The sequence below is a fragment of the Alligator sinensis genome, unplaced genomic scaffold (assembly GCF_000455745.1).
Source record: "Alligator sinensis unplaced genomic scaffold, ASM45574v1 scaffold570_1, whole genome shotgun sequence".
Taxonomy (NCBI): Eukaryota; Metazoa; Chordata; order Crocodylia; family Alligatoridae; genus Alligator; species Alligator sinensis.
In genome coordinates this window covers 1,188,012-1,207,183 of record NW_005841997.1, presented here as the reverse complement: position 1 = coordinate 1,207,183, position 19,172 = coordinate 1,188,012, and the positions used below count along the sequence as shown (strand labels likewise).

The 19,172-nt window shown below is 46.4% G+C and overlaps 1 protein-coding gene across 2 annotated transcripts in view; it reads right to left on the bottom strand.

The window, feature by feature from the left end:
- Positions 1-871, bottom strand: part of SDF2L1 (stromal cell derived factor 2 like 1) — an 8,544-nt gene extending 7,673 nt beyond the window's left edge. For both annotated transcript variants that reach the window (XR_003093558.1, XM_006021524.3), the window contains exons 1-2: positions 662-871; positions 244-440 (exon numbers count right to left, since the gene is read on the bottom strand). Coding sequence is in view for 1 of the 2 variants with exons in the window: in XM_006021524.3 (XP_006021586.1) it covers positions 244-440; positions 662-824 (360 nt within the window). In the remaining variant the exon portion in view is untranslated. The remainder of the gene's footprint in view (positions 1-243; positions 441-661) is intronic.
- Positions 872-19,172: the final 18,301 nt, after the last annotated feature.

Below are 19,172 nucleotides of genomic sequence, written 5' to 3'. Positions count from 1 at the left end.
CTACACGATACCTGGGGACACCTGGTGCGATGCCCCGGAGCAGGATTCAGCACAGGGGGAAAGGAACACCCTACATTAGCCAACAGTAAACACCGACAATAGCGGTAAGGCTTCAATTTCACCAATTTGGGTCTGATCACCTAATTCGAGGCTGCAGAAAAGCACCTCGAAACATCCGCCTCGATTTGGGAAACAAAGTGAGAGCCCCGTGACCTACCCGTGCCAGCCTGCAGCGCCCCTCACCTGGTTGTTGGACAGCGGCGAGGCGAAGTGATGCGTGTGCAAGTTCTTCCCCGTGTTGACGTGGGTCAGGCGTATGGCCTGCCCGCACTTCACCGCCGCGCCTCGCTGGCAGCTGCCGTCGCTTTTCCCTCGAATGCGCCAGTAGCTGTTGGCATCGTCGGGCGTGTCCACGCCGGTCACAGACTGCTGCCCGCTGCCTGTTCGGAGGAGCCCGGCCAGAGTCAGCGGTAGCCCCGCGCTATGGCAAGGGAGGGGTGGCGGCGCCGGAGCTCGGGCCCCCCTCGCCCGCCCACCGCGCAGCACACAAATCTGGGGGGGGGGGAAGATACGTGGAGCGGGACAGCTTTGCCGGGGCCCCCCCCCGGCCCCTCCCTGGCCTCGCCCCCACTCCCTCCTCCCCCGGCCGCCGGGCGCTCACCGGATCCGTACTTGACCTCGTGCGAGTGCAGCCGCACGCTGTGCCGGGTGTTGAGCAGCTTCAGCACCGACCCGCAGGTGACGGCCTCCGCCGCGGCCTCCCCGCCCAGCAGCGCCGCGAGCAGCACGAGCGGGAGCGAGAGCGGGAGGCCGAAGCACCGCATCGCTCCTCAGCCCCAGCCCTCACCTTGCCTCGAGGACCCCCACTTCCGCAGCCGGCGACCTAGCCAATCACGCGCTGCCAGCACCGTGGTTGGCCAATCCCTGCCCACTTCGGTGCGGAAGTGGTTTCCGCATTGGGCTGTCTCCGCACACGAGGGAGGAGTTCATTGGCCCGGCGCTGAGGCCGGCACAACCAATGAGAGCAGGTGGCGTGGCATCCCAGAGCTTGCAAGTCCCCGGTTGTTTCTGCTGTGCTTGTGGGGTGAGCCCAGCTCCGCTCCTGCTTGGGCCCGGGCCTCCTGCCGGGCATTAGGGCTGTCACCTCTGTCTGCAGCTATTCCGGGAGACTTTTTTCCCCCTCCATGGCATAATGTCATTAATTTCATTTTCTGAAAATATCCTATTAAAATCTGGATTGCTTTCAGTAGTCACCGGGAGATGGATGCCGATTCCGGTAGACTCCTGGCCAATCCAGGAGGGTTAGCAGCCCTGCCTGGCATGTCAGCTACACAGCAGCTGAGGGGTGCGACCCCCCTGCTCATGTGTGATGCCCTGTGACCAACCCACGCCAAACCGTCAGCATCCCTGTGCAAGAGCCAGGTGCCTGCAGCTGCTCAAGCAAACTCCAAGGGAAGTATCAGGCCTCAGCACAATCCCACGCTGCTGGGCCAGTGTTACGTGACATCAGAACAGCAGCCCGAGTCATTTTTTTTCCACTGAAAACGTGCACTTTCTGTCAAAGGGGTGGAAAATATGACACCAGAACATTTTAACTCTTCAGGAAATGAAGAAAACAAAACTAGTTCTTGAGGAAAGCAGACAATGTCTACTAACATGTTTGTTTAGGTTTCAGCAAAAAAAAATACATGTAGGAAAGTTTTAGATGGTCCTGATGACAGGGCTGAAGGGGTCAGGGAAGTTATGCTGGTGCATATCGGTCTGCGAGGAACGCTGGCTGCTTAGTTTGCAAGAGATCCTGGAAACAATGTGTATATCTACGCAACAGTATAGTGTAGACAGAGCTGAGTTAATGTTCAACCAGCTGGTCCAGGAGTCTTATCCATGGCAGCGTGAAGCTCTCTGCATTCTGGAAAACCCACCCGAACAGCTGGGTAAAGTAAAGTAGCCCTCAGCAGTCTCTGTGTTGCTGTGGCTAGGCTCCTCCGTTCTCAAGCCAGTTAGTATTAATTTAGTTCAGGTACGAGTGCCTGTACAACAATGCAGTCACTATAGTACTCAGCATATACCACAGTCCAAGGAGTGTAGTGACCCTGTCAGCAGCACAGCGCTCACCCCTCACAATGCCACACTTAACAAAGGGTAGAAAAGCAAAGCCAGGAATGGACTGGCTCGTATGCATATGCATCGTTGGTCCCAGCTGAAAGGAATCAGAGCTTCTGGACCATCTGGCATAGGCACTACACTGGTAATAGTTGGGAGTGATTTTCATGGATCTTAAATGATATATGAGGGCACTTTTGGAGCAGAAGGATCACTTTTTTATCCCAACTGCTCCGGGGAAAAGCCTAGAACATAAAGCAATTATTAAACTATATATAATATGTATAACAGAAAAGTAGATGTATAAAATGTATCTGGAATAATTTATGGATTCCTTCTTAATCCTTGTGCAGTTCTGCAGGCTAAAACAAAACCATTCTTTTTGTCTGTGGTACTGGAAAGAAGAGGACAATATTTCTCATCACATTATCAACAGGAGACAACCTGTCTGGTATATCCCACTGTCACAATGGTGGTGTGAGGAAGTCACGCTACCAGCTGAATGCCTTTCTGAACGCAATGTAGCTTGACTGGGGTACAGCAAAAAAGCCCCCAACAGAGGGAGCAAAGAGGACTTTTAGCTCAGGAGGCAAGTCTTCTAGGCTGGGGTAGTGCATGTGTGCAAATTTACAAAATTGCAACATTGCTTTTACTCTAATTAGTTGGTTTGGACAGTACATCCACACTGCAAGCAAGCGTGAGCATCAGAAAATATTCAGCTGACTTCATCTCTTCCACCAGTGCTGGATCTGCAAAGCCTTTTGCTTCCCACATGATGTCACTCACTGAGTCACTCAGATGTTTATTATTTGTTTTGTTGGCCTTGACTGACTACATATGTAGAGAAGCATCTCTGACATTTGGCTCATGACTGTTTAAATCGCCTGTATTAAATCAGGCTTCTATCCTAAATCTCTGTTACAACTGTCCTTCCCCACCCCCGCACTGTGTCTTTCTAGTAATAAAATTTTATTTTTTTTTGCTAGATGCTTAAGTGTCTGATCCTAAAGAAAACAAATGAGGCCGGTGTATTGTTTGACTCTTGAATGCCATAGTTATACTCCATTCTTGGAGGCTTCCCTCTTCTTCTAAGACAACAACTCACTTTTGTTGCTGTCTTTAAACAGGGCGAAACAGATGTCTGTGGTTGCTGTTTTAGCCGTGGAAAATCAATCGTTTGGGGCTTTAGCTGGCACCTGTTTTGTCTTTCTGGGAGGTCACTAACTCCCTGTGCATTTAGTACAGTTTACATGGTGCTCCCTACAATGCTTTTCAGTTGTACTTTAGAAACATAATTGGGTTAGAACGGTTGCCAACAAAGAACCCCATGAGTGCCAAACAACCATGGCAATTAACAGCCACATTATTGCTACAGGGGCTGCTATTGTTTTTAGTAAGCTGCTGCGAGCTGCAGGTAAACCTCCCCTGAAATTATATGATGGAGAGTTGGATGAAGACATCAGCTTCTTGGTTTGGAGCACCATCATAATTTTCCTTGATGCAAATGAAATGAAAAACATGTATGGGGCTACATCAGTCTAACTGAGAAGTTAGTCCACAGCTAGCGTGCCTTAGGCCTTTACTCGCTTAATCCTGCAGTCCTCACTCATGCAAAAAGCTGTGGGTTTAATTTTTAGAGATACTGAGCACCCACAGTGTCCATTCAGTTGTACTTGGGGATACATCAGACCCCTGAAAAACAACCCTGCATTGGCATGGCAGTAGCAATTTGTTTTGCATTGGAAATGCAGGAACAGGGAGCTATAAGGTACAAGACTATCTTGAAATGGGGATTCTGGCCCAAAGCATCGTATTATACAAGAGGATTTTCCTTTCTATTATTGTGGTCTTTGTGAAGCGAGCTTTGAGCCATCTGGTTAGTGTGCAGGACAAAAGCACTGACTGACAACTCGGTCAGCCTAGCAGGCAGCTCTCAGGCTTGGTTTACACACAAAGGGTGTTTTTACACTGCTTCCATGCTGTGCCTGCAAGCACCACAGTGAGGCAGGTCCCACCCACTCATTGCCACCCCATATGTGCCATATCCCAAAATTGAGGCAACATAGCTTCCTTAGAGGGTGCCAGAGCATGTGTCCAGCACAGCTCTTAGGCTTTTTGTCCTGGCCTGTTTGTTGGCACATGCTCGGAGCCTCTCTAAGAAGGCTGCTTCACTCCATTTGGGGGATTTGGTGTGACGACCAGGAGGGCTGTGTTTCATGGTAGTGCACTGCAGACAGGGTGCAGAGGCAAGGCAGCAGTGCCCCAAGTCAATCTGTTTTAGCTGAACCAGTACAACTCAGTGTGTAGACAAGCCCTTGCTTACAGAGAACACAACAGCCATCAGACTTCCCGGGTTCCACTCGTTAGACTGCTACTAGCCTTCCCCAAGGAATGTAGGGCCCACGTCTGATCTCACTGAATGCTCAAATCAAAGCCTACTGTGGTCAATGGCAATCTTTCTTTGACCTTACTAGGCTTTAACTCAGACCCTTACTGTCAGTTTACTGTTTCAGTTTTTCCTGAACCTGGTGGATGTGTTGTACCAGTTCTGTAGCTGCCAGGTTGATGTGGAGCAGTCCCTGTGCTGGTACCTGAACTTCTAGCAGGACAACTGCTCTTCCTTATTGACACTCACAGAATGTGCATAGAACAGCTCTGAGCATTCCTCCACTGGGCAAAGCCCTTTTGTTCTGAACTATGGGTCCCACTCCCACTTTCCCCCATCGTTACCCACAGAAACCTTGAGCCTGGCAGCTACAGAATTGGTACAGCCTATCCACCAGGTTAAAGAGGAACCGCAACATCTTGAAGAGGCTAAGGAAGATTATATGCCACAGGCAGGCCTGCACCACCAGCCAGGGCTCACTTACTCTGTGGGCCAGAAAGTATGGGTGACAGGCTGGCCCTCACAAAAACTGGACCACTGTCTCTGTGCCCTTACTGTATTAACTGACAGATCAACCCCATGGCATGAATTACAACTAGCTTAAGCCCTTAAAATCCACCCAATATTCCATGTACCCCTCCTCAAGACATACCAGTATGAAAAGAATGTCTTCCTACACCGGACCCAGCCTCCACCACCTCCTGCAACAATCTAGGAACTGGAAGAATACCTCATTCATGAAATCTTGGGTTCAAAGGGGAGGCAGGGGAGACTATGCTATTTAAACCCCAATTGGTGAACCACCAGCTGCTAGCATATGGGGGCACCTGCAGCTGGGGAGTGGGAAGCTTCCTACTCCCCAACTGGACCCCACATGCACATGGAAGTGGCAGCTGGGGTGCTGGGAGCTCCCCACCCCCCAGATGCTGCTTCCATAGGCACCTGGGAGCATCAAGAAATAGGTGTGCACCTGAGGCTCCAGGGTCCCATGAACCTGAAATTAAGGAGACTTTCCCTGACATGGAGCTCAAGATGCTCTGTACCTGTAATAAGCAGCAGTGCAGCTGGGAGCCCCAGTTGAATGCCCACCCTGCTTTTTTATGTTCTGTGAGTGTCATAAGCCCAACACTGGGGTGACGCTCTCTAATGTTGGGCTCACAGTGCACCCCAGTACAACTGGGGATGGAGGAACTCCCCCATCCTCTGCTGCATGCACTCATTTAAAGAGGTGCCCCCAGCATGAGCAGAGGAGGATGAGATGCTCACTCATCCCTAACTATTTGTGTTGGGTGCCTTTTTAAAGGGGTACATGCAGGTAGGGATGACAGAAGCTTATTCATGCCCAGCTGCGCACCTACTTTTAAAGAAACATTTGGCATCCCTTGGGGTTCAGGATTTGGATCTGCCCCCAGCCTGATCCTGGCAATTGGGGTGGAGGTGGCTTTGTCCCAGATCTCAGAGTGGTCTATTGCTGGATCCCAATGTTCAGTTGAGCACCAGGCAACAGGCATCCTTGGTCCTAGTTCAGACCGAGGACTGTCCCATTTGATCCTGAAGATCAGGCATGGAAGAGCTGTATCCCAGACCCTGGAGCTGTCCCATGCCCTGAGGCACACCAGGACCCAACACCTTAAAGAGGCTTAAAGAACGGGGACTGCAGGGCGAGGTTCTTTAAGGCACCAAGTCCTGGCAAGCCCACATCCCAATGCTGACAATCAGTTATTGTCAGCACTGGGACCAGGACAGACCCCAGCCAAATTTCAGACCCAGGGCTACTCTAGTCCTGATGCTGACAGTTACCTGAAGGCCTGCATCAAGGCATTGGGACATGCCATATAGTCAGTTTATGGTGCACTATAAACCAACCATAAAGATGGGGAATATCTTTACGGCTGATTTGCCATTTTATGGCACCATAAGTTTGATGAACATTTGACATGTTGCTATTTATGGTGCAATTCACACATTAATTGTGCCGGAAATGTAATGTGTGCCAGGGAGCTTAGTCACCCAAGCACAGGCAGGAAGTATGACAGAGGGGGTTAGTTTGCAGAGAAGTTTTTTAAATATTTAGGACCTAACAGATAGTTCATGTATAGTTTAGGGGTTTATAGTAGTGATGAATGTGTAGAAATAATAATAAAAAAAGAAATAAAATACATTTTTGAAAAAAAGTAGAAATCTATTTGTTCTATTTTAAGCAGATACAATTTCACATTTTGGGAAGAACAGGTGAGGTCTTCATGGCACCTTGCTGATGCCATAGCCCTTCGAGATAATGGGGCTTGCTGTGCAAGCTCTGGAGACATTCCTTCTCCGTCCCACAGAACAGGTGAAGACTTCCTTCTGCCTCCATCCACCAGGCTCACCTTTCGAGATGGTGGGAGTTGTGTGAGAGATTTGTGTCATGCATAGTTACAATCTTGAGCCTCAAAATCACACACACAAATGATCCTGCTTTTTAAGTTTTCTGTCCAGTCTCCCTCTTAGCTGGGTGTGGAAGGATAATGCCCCAAGATAAAATGATTATGCTCAGTTTCACAGAAATCAGGCCAACAGCCCTCACCTCCAACATTACCTCCTTTATTTTCTGGACTGCATCTTCCATGATATGTTGGAGGCTGTCTCATACACCCATGACAATAAAGAAATCAACAAAGTTGGAGAGCTCCTGTGCAGCCTAACATGAAGAGGAGAAAGGATCATCCTGGTTCCCTTTTCCATTTTTCAGAAATAGGCTAAAGAGGAAATATTTCCAGTTCATTGGTTCAGTTGAGAATGTGGTTGTCTGTAACCAAACAAAGAACAGAGTGTCATTCACTGACAGCCTGATATTAGGAGAGCTGTGACTCCATGGTATAGAATACCCTTGCTCTTGCAGAGGCAAGAACCTGATTTACTATCTCAATCGCTAATAATATTAAAAATAAAGACATTGTATACTTTTTTTGGTACCTTCCATCTGCAGATCTTAGGTTTTGACATGTTAAAAGCATTAGTGATTTAACCTCACCACACCCCAGGAGACAGGCGAGTTTTATCATGTCTGTTCTGCGAAGGAGGAAACTATAGAAGACAAGAATGTAGTAATTCATCCCAGAATTTATGTTGTGGGAACAGCAAAACTGGAGGAAAAAACCTGTGCCCTTTATCTCTGTGCTTTCCTTTCCTGTCCCTGACTTTTATACCACACCAAGGATCTCTGGGATGTTATTTACAGAATGAGATTGTGGTCCCAGAATGCACCCCCATCTCCCATTGTGCACTGAGATGGCAGGATGCCTCCCTAGAATACCAAGTGCAGGTGGATGATATTCCCTCCTCTGGCTATCACCTGGATTGTTTAAGCTGGACAGCAAAGCACATCGCAACCCCATTGTCATTTTCAAACATCCTTCCCCAGCCCTTTTCTTTCTCATGTTCATGTGACAAGGCATTTAGTAGAAGTCACAGATTCATTGGAATCTGATGTGGCCATGCCATGAGTGTTTCTGTTATGGCCTGAGGTGATAACTTTTATTAGACCAACTAGATATTTGCAAAAAATATTGTTTTTTTGCAAGCTTTTGGGCATACTCACCCTTTTCCTCAGGCATAGGAGAATGCAAAGATTGTAAAAGTTCTCCTAGGTGGAAATGAAAATTCATGTCACAGGAGAGCTGAAGGTGGTGTCAGATCTCTGTTATGGCCTTGAACTCTCAACCTCTGGCCACTTACCCTAATGACCACACCACCAGAGGGGGGTCTTCCCCCCTACTTGTTAGCTAAGAATGAATGATGATTCTAAAACCTTTTCCCTGGTCCAGTATTAACACCCAATCTTCCTCTTATTTGCTCTTTAATGGGAGCAGGACAAGTCCTAGAGCCCTTCTTTTTCCATTCCCTTTAAGATGCATCCGAATGTGGAGAAGGATGATTCAAAATTACCTTTATCTCCATCAGGGGCGTGCAGAACTTCTGGAAAGTGACTCTGGAGCTCAGACTTATGTATGTAAGTGCAATCAAAGCTGCATCCGCAGAGCTCGGGCTCAGTCAGTCACCCTCCCACGTGTACTGGTCCAGAAGGGTGGCTATTTTTCTTTGCTCTCTCTGATGCAATTGCTTTATGCAGTTGTTCCAAGAAGCTCTCTCGAGGGATTGGGAAACTTCCATCTCACCTGGGAAGTCCCTTTCATGGCAAATTCTATGGAACACGGTCACCACCCACCCAGCCCTCAGTCCTTCTGCGGCTCATCACTGGGGAACCTGAGCACTTGAAGGTGACACCCTGGGAAGGGGCTCTACACGCAAAGTCACTGGAATTAAAAATAAAAGAGAGGAAGAACTTTTCAAGCTAACCTTCTTCTAGAAGATTTAAACTCTTTATTTAATGTTTTGTAAATGTATGAAGCTAGGCAAGAGAAGAAAATGTTATTGCCTATCATTTTAGAAGCAGCTTCTGCTTTGTCTCATTAAAGGGTTGTTTTTTTCTATTTTATTACAGTAATTTAAAGTAAATTTTATGCTAGGGAAAAGTAAAGCAAGTCTTGTTTACCTACTACCGTGATCTCAAGTAAAGATTAATTCCCCAAAGCTGAAGGAACAGAAAAACAAAATGAATTTTAATGTTGGCATGTTCAGACAAGTGGGTCTCCCAGCTGCTGGCAGCATTCATTATTAGCAAAAGCCCTTCTTTGCAATGCTGGAAGCCTCTGGAAATGCTACTGAATAATTGGGAGCATAACTGAACTTTGGAAAAAGTGACTCAGGCCCTGATCCAACAAAGCACTTACACACGCACATGACTTCAAGTCTGCAGGTAGCCCTTGTCTTCCTACTAATGCCTTAATAGGAATAATCACATGCTTAATGTTATACAGAGATTTAAGGACTTGACCCAAAAACCATGACAGTCAATAAGAATCACTTGACTTCAGTCATCTTTGGTCTTTTGGTTCAGGACCTCCTTGCTTTTCTGGATTAGCACCAATTATGGTCTGCATTAATGGTTCAAGTCTTCTTCCACATCCTACTCCCACTGAGGTGTACAGTATTTATGTGTCAGGGCCAAGCTCTACGACATCTTGTATGAAAGTACAAAATTTAAAATCAGCTTAATGTGTGGTTTTGGCATAAGGAAAGAGCGTATGGAAATGGCATATTTTGTCTCTGTAGGTCAGCTCCACTAACTTTTAGTGACTAGAAAAAAGCTAAGTGCTTCTGATGTTCTTTTTACACCTGCAGAGCCAGCCCAGCTGAAGGGGGTGAGCTACATTTTCTTCTAGCTCATTCAGTCCCAACAGAAGCATTGGGTAATGTTTAATTTTCAGTGTCTTTATTAGACTATGCAATGCTCGGAACCCCAGCTTCATTTTCAGCTCCCAGGTTGAGATGTCAAGGGAAAGCAATTAGCAAAATTATGTGATTCTCCTCTGGGGTGAGGCATGAAGAGGCCATTTTACAGAGTCAATTTTCAAAGTAAAACTGTACTTAAAAATAGTATGTAAGCAAGGGAGAAAAATGGGGTGGGGTGGGGGGTGGGAAATCTATCCAAGGGGAGTCCATGTAGTGGCAGGCACTAGAGGCCATCTCTGCAGCTGGAAGGAAAACCCTACTGACCACTTACCGAGTGCATCTACACATTTATTAATGTGCTTTTTCTACTGTGCATTAAATTTTGTACCTCTAACTAAATGCACATTAGACTGCCTGTAACAGGGGCCTTCTTGGGGTCAATTTCCCAGTGGCCCACCCACCTGTTTCTGGGCTAACCGCCCGCCTTCTCGCCTGCCATACCTTGTCGTTAATTATTTAATTGATGTTAATAAACCGGAAGGCTGCCCGTTTCTTGCCCTAATGCCAGGGGGCACTATCTATGGCCCCATTCCTCCCCTACACTGAAGCCCAAGCCTCGCAGATGGCATCCAGATGTTATCCACATCACTGGCCCTGCACTGGGGCCCAGAATCCTATTAGTTGGACCCCACTTAGATCCCTCCATTCAGGCAGCCCATTCTGCCTTCATTCCCAGCTGCATACCTCCCTGAGCTGCTCCCCCTTTTGGGTGTGGTCCCACCCGGGACCTTTGGCTACCAGCCCTGGCCCACCTCCAGGCCAGTCGGAACCCCAGGTTCTCAGCTCTTGGGCATTCCTCGCGGTGGGCCCCCGGCCCTTTGACCCTTCCGGTCCTGGACCCAGTTTGGACCAGTCGGGGAATGTCAAGACAGGTTAAGTGTCTATGGCCTGACTCTCTCTCTCCCTGGGGTCCACCTTCTATACCCTACAAAGGGGGTAACCCACCTGGTTGTGGGGGCTAGGGGTTAAGGCACCCTGTCCTGCCTTTCACCAGGGTGGTAACTGGCCTGGTATTTCCTGGGGGCTCCCGTGCCACTGAGAGCCCCACCAGGCCACCCACTCCTGGCAGGTGCAGGTTTAGGTCATTCCCAGGACCAGGAGCCTCCTGACCATCCCCTACAGCTCCTCCCTGACCTCCAGATGATATCAGCAACCCTGCAGCCAGGCAATGTTGTTGCCTGGCCTCCCAGCAGCAAAATGCCCTGTTTATATGGGTAATCCTGAATCTAAAATGGCTGTCCTCATCAGACACCTGCCGGCTGCTGTCTTCTGGCCCTTAAAATGGCAGGCCCAAACAGTGCCCTGCCACACTGCCCTAATGTGCAGTAGCAGAAGCGTACAGTTTTTTAACGTGCATGGTTAATGTGTAGTAGCCTAATTTTACTACACATTAGCATATTAGCACAGTTTTTGCCGTGACTCTCTAATGCACAGTAAAATAGGCTACTGTGCATTACAGCATACATGTAGAAGCACCCACCATCATTGCAATCAGAGTTTATTAGCAATGTCTCTTTCCAAGGATCTCAAAACACTTTGAAACCTGGAAGCCAAGTCTAAGCCACCCTTTCCAGCACATGCATCATATAATGCAGGAGAAACATGCTTTTCTGCTGTATGGGGTGTGGGTACAAACCCTGCACAAGGGAGGTCCACAGTACTGACTTCTATACAGCAAAGTTCTGTAGTGACTTTCCATATGAGACCATGGACAGGGGATTATGGAAGAGGCTGGCAGGAATATGACTGATGGAGTTGCTTACTGCCTTGATTCACAAGCCCAAAATTCCTCATGAGGAAGTAAAGAGGCCCTGGGTTACAGCAGTGCTTGTGGCTGTGTGGGCCACAAGCGCTCATTTTCCATCTTTAGCAGAAGGGGAGTATACCCTTTGTTAACCCTTGAATACAGTCATTCTGTCATGCAAAGCCCATTTACTGTAGCTCTGCTCTGGACTCAGGGCTTGTTCCTATGTGTAGAATTAAATCCTTTTTCCCCCTACTAAACAGCATCCACCTTTGGGACACAGAGACAGCAGTTTTACTTTGATTCATCTCCATTCACAGATTTACAGATTTTATGGCTGAAGGACGCTTACTGTAATCAACCAGGTTGACTTCCCTTCAGGGCTAAGACTGATGATCTCTGCATCTTATAGCTCAGCATTTCTATATAAGATATCAACTGTCACCCAGTAAATCCTTTGTGGAAGGAACTTTGTCCTACTACACAAATATTCAGAGGCACACAAAGTTATATTCCTCATCCTTTGGGCTGCCAATAGGAAGCCATGCAAACCTGAAATTCTTGCCTGTGCAATGAACCTCACTCGTATTTAATAAATATGGAAAGAATGTGGTTCAACCACATGAGAAAACAAAAGAAAAGAAAAATCTACTGCATTTTGGCTGGTTCATGACAATTTTTCAATATTTAATTATCACTACTTATAAAAGACAGAATCATGGGTACTAAATTGTTATGAAGCAGAATTCAGTTTAAAAGAAAGAAGTGTTAGAAAACCAAGGAAATTTATGTATGAACATAGTTCTGCTTGGTCTGTGATTATGACAAAAAGGCTGGATTTCCACTAGTGTCATAATATCATAGGTCAGGTATCCAGGTTGTAGCTGTATGGGTCTAGAGGAAAAAGGAATCTGAACTCACGGTAGAGATTATATCTTTTATTAGACCAACTAGATTTATGCAAAAAAATGTCTTTAATTGCAAGCTTTTGGGCACAAGCACCCTTCTTTAGGCATAGGAGAAAAGGTTGTAAAAGTTCTCCTGGTTAGAAATGAAAGACCATATTTTATAGGAGAGTTGAAGGTGGGGTAAAATCTCCTGTTTGGAACAGTTCATTTTATATGCAGATTAGGCTCAAAGAAAAGTTGGAATAGCCTGTTTCCCTTGAAGTTGTTTGGTGGCAAGCAGGATGTTGAAAACCAAAGGAAATTTATGCATGAAAATAGCTCTGCTTGGTCTGTGATGATGCCAAAAAGGCTGGATTTCCACTAGTGTCATAATATCACGGGGGTATCATTCCATCCGGGAAGAGCACACACCAACTGCAGATGCTTCCTCAGCGCGACAAAGGGTTTTTAAACCCGAAAGCTTGCTAAGAAAAATGTTTCCAACTATTTAAGTTGATCTAATAAAAGGTATCAGATTCACCCAAAGAACCCTGTCTGCATATCATAGGAGAATTACCTATGATACCTGAAAGTTACCTGAAAGTTGAACTCTGCAATCACTGTCTTTTGCATTATGTCTTGTCAGACAGTGTAGTAGTAAACTGGCTAGTACTTTTGTGCAACACTGCCATCTTTTGGAAGAAATCAAAACTGCTTAACTGCATCTCATCCATAGACAGGGGCAATACATTTACAGAGAATTATTTCTGCGATGCACTGCACCTCTTTTTCTGTCTGTGAATTTCCCAAAAACATCTCTGAATTCTTAGATATAGTGGTTGTTCACATTTAATCAAACATTTCTTCAGCAGACTTGCAAATTGCCAGACTATTCCCCTGTTGCTAAATAATGTTCAATTACTGAAAGCAGATGAGCTGGCTATAGGCAGAGGTGATGACAATCAGTTGGGAACAGAGCAGTCTTGAATTCAGCTCTCCCAAATCTTAGGTTAGTACACTAACCACTAGATCATCCATCCTTCTGTGTAAGCTACAGATTACTCCCTGTTGCTTTCTGCCTCTGATAACCCTTTGCTTGTCCTAATCCCAAATTAGACAGATCCATGTTTTGGAAGAAAAGATTTAGCTCCAAGGAAAAACAGTTCTTTTTACAGAAGTTTCTCAGGTTGGTTGGGAAGAGGAAGGAATTTCTAACCCTTTATCAGGAGGTGCTTTTACAGGGGACCAAATTCAGAAGTGAAACACTTATTCTTACATTTTATTTCTACTCTATCAATGTGTAAGAAAAGAGTGGATAGACTAATGGTCCCAAACTCTGTAGACTTGAGGCACCCATCAGAAAATGCCAGCTCTGTTTTCATTTGTTTTTTGGCTATGGAAAAACAATAGAGCAATTCTTCTGTTGCAAATAACTCAAAGAGCATAACAGGTTAGAGTGTTTTTAAGACCGTGGATTCCTATTTGAAATCTCTGGGTGGATCTTGTATTCATGTTTTGACACCATACAATGCATACAATGTGTGGCACCCCTGAAAGGATGTCAAGGCTCCCAGTCTGTCACGGCACCCTGGCTGAAACTTGCTGGGATAGACAAACAGTTATACCCACTTACCAAAGGTCAGCTGAGTCTGCTGTATCCATCTCTCAGTAAGTGGAAGTTTCAGGGCCTGGGGGAGCATCAGCTCACCAAGTCCCGCTAGGGGAGGACAAGACAGAATGGGCACAAGCTGACTGAGGATCGCTTCAGGCTAGACATAAGGAAAAACTTCTTTACAAATCGAGCACCAAGGGTTTGGAACAGGCTCCCCCCTGAGCTGGTCCAGTCACCCACCTTGGTGATCTTCAAAAAGCGTCGATGTCCATTTTGCTGGGGTCCTCTGATCCCAGCGGTCTTTCCTGCCCACATGCAGGGGGGCTGGACCCGATGATCTGTAAGGTCCCCCCCCGGCCCCTAACAACTATGAGACTATGAAACTATAAAACAAAGCAGCCAACCCCTGATTTAAACAAGGTTAATTTACCACAGCATGGTTTCACTTGCTACAGTATACGAGCGGACACACGAAACAGTTACCATGAATCAGTTTACCTGTGATCCTGTGTGGTAAGTCGTCCCCTTTAAAACGATATAGTTGTTCATCTGCCCACATCTCCAGTGTTGTTAACGTGCCAAGAAGCTGGTAGAAGCCATACTTTAAAGAGGTTATGAGAGCTTAGACTTTCTTTGGCCTCCTTAGCATACAAATTAATCGAGTTAAGTCCTTTACACCGAGGCAGTGATGGAACGGAGCCTGTGTGAGTGAAAGGAGGTCTGTAAATGATACTACTTGACAGAGAGGAGGAGACACAGGCCTCTCTGGCCCACTGAAAGAGCTGGCAAGAGCACGTTCATGCTTCAGAAATTATTCACCTCATCAAACACAAAGTGCACACGAGCAGAGGAAACAGCCGGCCACTGTCATTATCTTCCCAGGCACGAAACCTTCAAGGGACCTAACTCACAAAACAGGATTTAGTCAAACTGGATCCTTTTTCAATAACACAGTAAGGGGAGGGGATGGGGGGGGGTGGGATTTCTTCAAAACTTATTACCTTGGAAACTCAAGTGGAAACAGCAAATAAATGGGCTGGATAGAACTTGCAAGCTGTGAACAATCATACTGCCACACAGAAGCAGACAAAGCCAGGTGAGGACTTAACAGAGGCACACCGCAGAAGCCGGGTAATAAAACAAACTCAAGACATGATCAGTCTGATGGATAACTTGGTGCCTCCCAACCTAAAACTTTATACACTCAAGGTGACCGTGATTGAAATAAGGTCCCAGAGACATTAATTCTGCATGCAGAATAGCTATGATAGGGCGCACAGCTCTGCTTCTAGGCATTTGCATTCTCCCACTGCGCCTTTAACCTAAGGGTCTCAAACACTGCGCCAGTAGTACTGAAGGAAATGTTCCCACTGTGTTGTGAGGTGATTATCATCCTCATGCTGTAGATGGAGGCAGTAAGCAACAGGAAAACTCAGTGGCCTCCCCAAGATTTCTTCAATGCTTCTGCCAGCTGGGAATAGAACTGAGGTCTCCCGGCTCCCTGCCCTGTACTTTCATCAAAACCCTATTTATTTTCACCTTCCCAGTTGTTTGAGCGCTGCCTGGTGCATCCCACTCAGAAAATGAGTGTCCTAGTTCTGCTCTGAAAATCAGAGGCAGCATCACTGTTCACAAAGCAAATCCTGCTACTAATTGCAGCACTTTGTGTAATTGCTTGTAATTAAAAGCTTGATCAGACCTGGAATCATATATTTCTATCTTGTGCAAACCAATAACTTCTAGACCCTGCAGCATTAGGTTCAGGAGCCTAACTTTTCAAGATTATAACAAAAAAGTATTAAAAATCTCACAACTTATTAGCAGCTAATGACCACTCTGTTGATCATTTCTGTCAGTATTTAATTGTGTGTTGACAAACAACACACCAAATGTAATGAACAGTCTAGGGAATTAAACTATAAAGAACACACAGGTGCTTTTTTACAGGACTCTTAGCATAGACACAGTGTATTTTAGCTGTGTCATGTGCTTAGCTGATAATTGCTCCAACTTCTTTCCCACTTTAACAGGTAGACCTGTCATTCTATCTATTTCTGCTTGCAAAGTTTGATTACTGTACTGCCCTAAACTGTACTGAGTGCCTTCCACATGAAACTCAGAGCCATTGATTCCACAATTCACTGCTCAGCTGAAATAGTTATTTATTAATTATAGCTATGTTGCAATATTTATTTTTATTTATGTGTGTATATTAGTGTGTGTGTGTGTGTGTGTGTGTGCACGCGTGCATGTGGATACACAAATAAGTACAGGGCCCAATGGAGCATTAGGTGCTTCCCAATACACATAAAATACAGGATCCCTGATTATAGAAGTTTACAAGCTCAGGCACCAGTTCAGCACATCTCTTGAACACATGCTTAATTTTAAGCAAATCAAATGTCCGTTATCTGTAGCAGAACTATTCCTGTTCACCCTGTCCCCATCTGTGTTCCCATCCATAAATGGGGTGGTAATGTCTGCACTCTTATGTAAAGTGCTGGTGTACTTACAGGAGAAAGGTGGGACTGTATCACTTTTACATTAGCAGACACACACATTTCAAGATTAATTCTGAAGGACCCATTGCTATTGACTGTGTTTGCCAATGGAGTAATTTCCTAAGCCAGGCGGGGCCTCCCTGAAATTGGAGACTCTGTGGATACTGCCCTTTTGCTGTTGGCAGCTGAGGTTTCTAGAGCATTTGGAGTTTCATCCTCAGAACAAGATAGTCATTTCCTTTGTGGGAAGCTTGCTCACAAAATGCATTCCTTTCAGAAGCCACTTTCCAGTGACTGGTGTTTCTCCCTCCCTGATTATGCATGACTGTTTTCTGGGTGTATCCATGCCTCATCTCCGGCCCTCTGAGGTTTGCATATGCATTAAGTCTCTTTTGTGGATTTAATGACTCAAAACATCAGCATTTGCAGGAACTCACAGACAGCTGGGTTTCTTTATCCAGGAATTCTCCCAGAAAGAGTTGTGGTTTCAGGGTAAACCTGCCAAATGGGGTTTGTTTAAATGCAGCCAAGTTTTAGTGAGGTCCCATAACCAACAGTAGAATACCTCCATTGTGTTCTTGCTCCTTTGACCTTTTGGCTAGGGACAAGTGAGATTTGGGAGCATCTGAACCCCAAGACCTCCAGGCTTGGGGCTTGCATGTAAAATACTTGCCATGGATTTGGGAGTATCTGAAGCCCCAGGCTGAAGAGTCTGGGAGGAAAGATACTTGCTGGTGGCAAAACCACATGGACCTGAACAAGTGAGCTCTGCTCAACAGATGGAATTTGGAACTCATTTGACTAATTTGGCCTGCGACAAAAAAAAAATAAAAAAATCAAGACTAAGCACCAGAAACTCTTGGACTCTCTACTTCTGACATAGGTATGGAGGCCTTGGTAAGGGAAAGTGAAGCAACAGTCTGAACATTTACTATGTTAACAGCTCAGATGTGGCTCAGTGTGTGTCAAGACTTGATCTGCTTTCACGGCTAAGAACACATGCTGCTGATGGGTTCTTCTCAACATGATCAGAGGCTATCTGCATACTCCTTTCAGTTACAATCAAGGAAATGTGCTTTTTCCCTCTGAAATAAAGAAAAGTAGTAGTTAAGGGCCTAAAGAAATAGGATCTTACATGCAGCCCAATATAGGATTGGCCTGGATCCAAGTGAATGGCAGTCTGTGATCCAAGTTGTGCTTTCCTAGCACACTCATCTGTACCAACAATTGCTCCTCCCTAGCTCAGCCTAAGAAGCCTTAGGCACTTCCTGGTCAAGGTCTATTGAATTTCATCTCTAGATCAACACTGAGGTCACAGCTGCAGACAAGGCAAGGTGAGTAAAAAGCAGAACCCAGAGGCCACCGGGGGTGTTCAAGTATTAAATGTTTCCAATGGGAAAAAAACAAAACGGATTATTTTAAAATTGGGGCAAACCAAAGAAAGCATCTGGTGTGACTGGACTGAGCATACTACTGACAGGTACAAATCTCACCTCCCCAGTATGTCTGTGAAAGAAAAGTCTGCTCCTTTTACTTCCTTGTATAATAAGCATTAGAGGTGTGGGCATGTAGTCTGGGAGAGAGGGCTTTACTGTCTGCCTATGGATCTTAAGGTTTTCTGTTTTGAAGCATTCAAGCGTGTCCCCAGTATCTTAAATCTGCAGGCAAGGGTCTCTTTGGAAGTAGCTTTCTTTTCAAATCCTGTCAGAGTATGTGGGAGGCATTAGGGGAGAGGCCATCCTAGAAGATGTTATGTATAGCAAAGCCTTGGTTTTCAGAACGTCTCAGGGGACGCCCAAAATCTTGTAAAATTTGAGCGTTCAAATACTTGATATTGCCTCAATTACAGGCTGGCTGATCCACCCAATCTGTGTTTCAGTCCTCCACATCATGGGGGATCTGTAGAGCTCAGTGGAGGGGAGCAGACAGCAACAGTCAGAGGAGCCTTTGGGCACAAATGCTGAACAGTTACAGAGTTCAACAATTAGACTTACCAGGGGTAGCTCTGTGCTGCCCAACCGTGTCGAGCCCAAGGGGTCTCTGCTCGTTCTGGGCGACAAGCACTTCCAGCTTCAGGGGCTCGGGGTCTCGCTGCCCGAAGAATTCAGAGCAAAACTGAGCCCAAACCGGAGCATTTCACCTGGTGTCATGACAACGCTGTGCAATGCTGCTAACAGGTGCGAAACCATGGATCAGCTCCACAAACAGCTGTCGGGACAAAAACGGGCCGGAAGTCCCTGCAGACAAGTAGCATCCTAGGACATCTCTGCGTGAACTCCAAGGGAAGTATTTCAAGGGAAGTTGCAAGATTTCCCCCCCATGAGGAGCTACTACGTGCTAGGCCAGGCTCCTATCCCCCCCACCTCTGCCGGGGGTTTATAACGTGTCAGGAAACACGTGTACCCCCGATAGGGAACCTGATCCACGCGCTCTTGCCCCCTGGGGCTGCACGAGGTGTCCGTGGCCCACCTAGCCCCGGCCTTTCATCACTGCAATGATCTACACCGAGGGTGGGCGAGCCCCGCGTGCTTCCGTCGCTCCCATGCGCCGCGTGGCGCCCGATTCCCGCCCGCGTCACGGCCCCGCCCCGCCCCCCGCAGCGGCC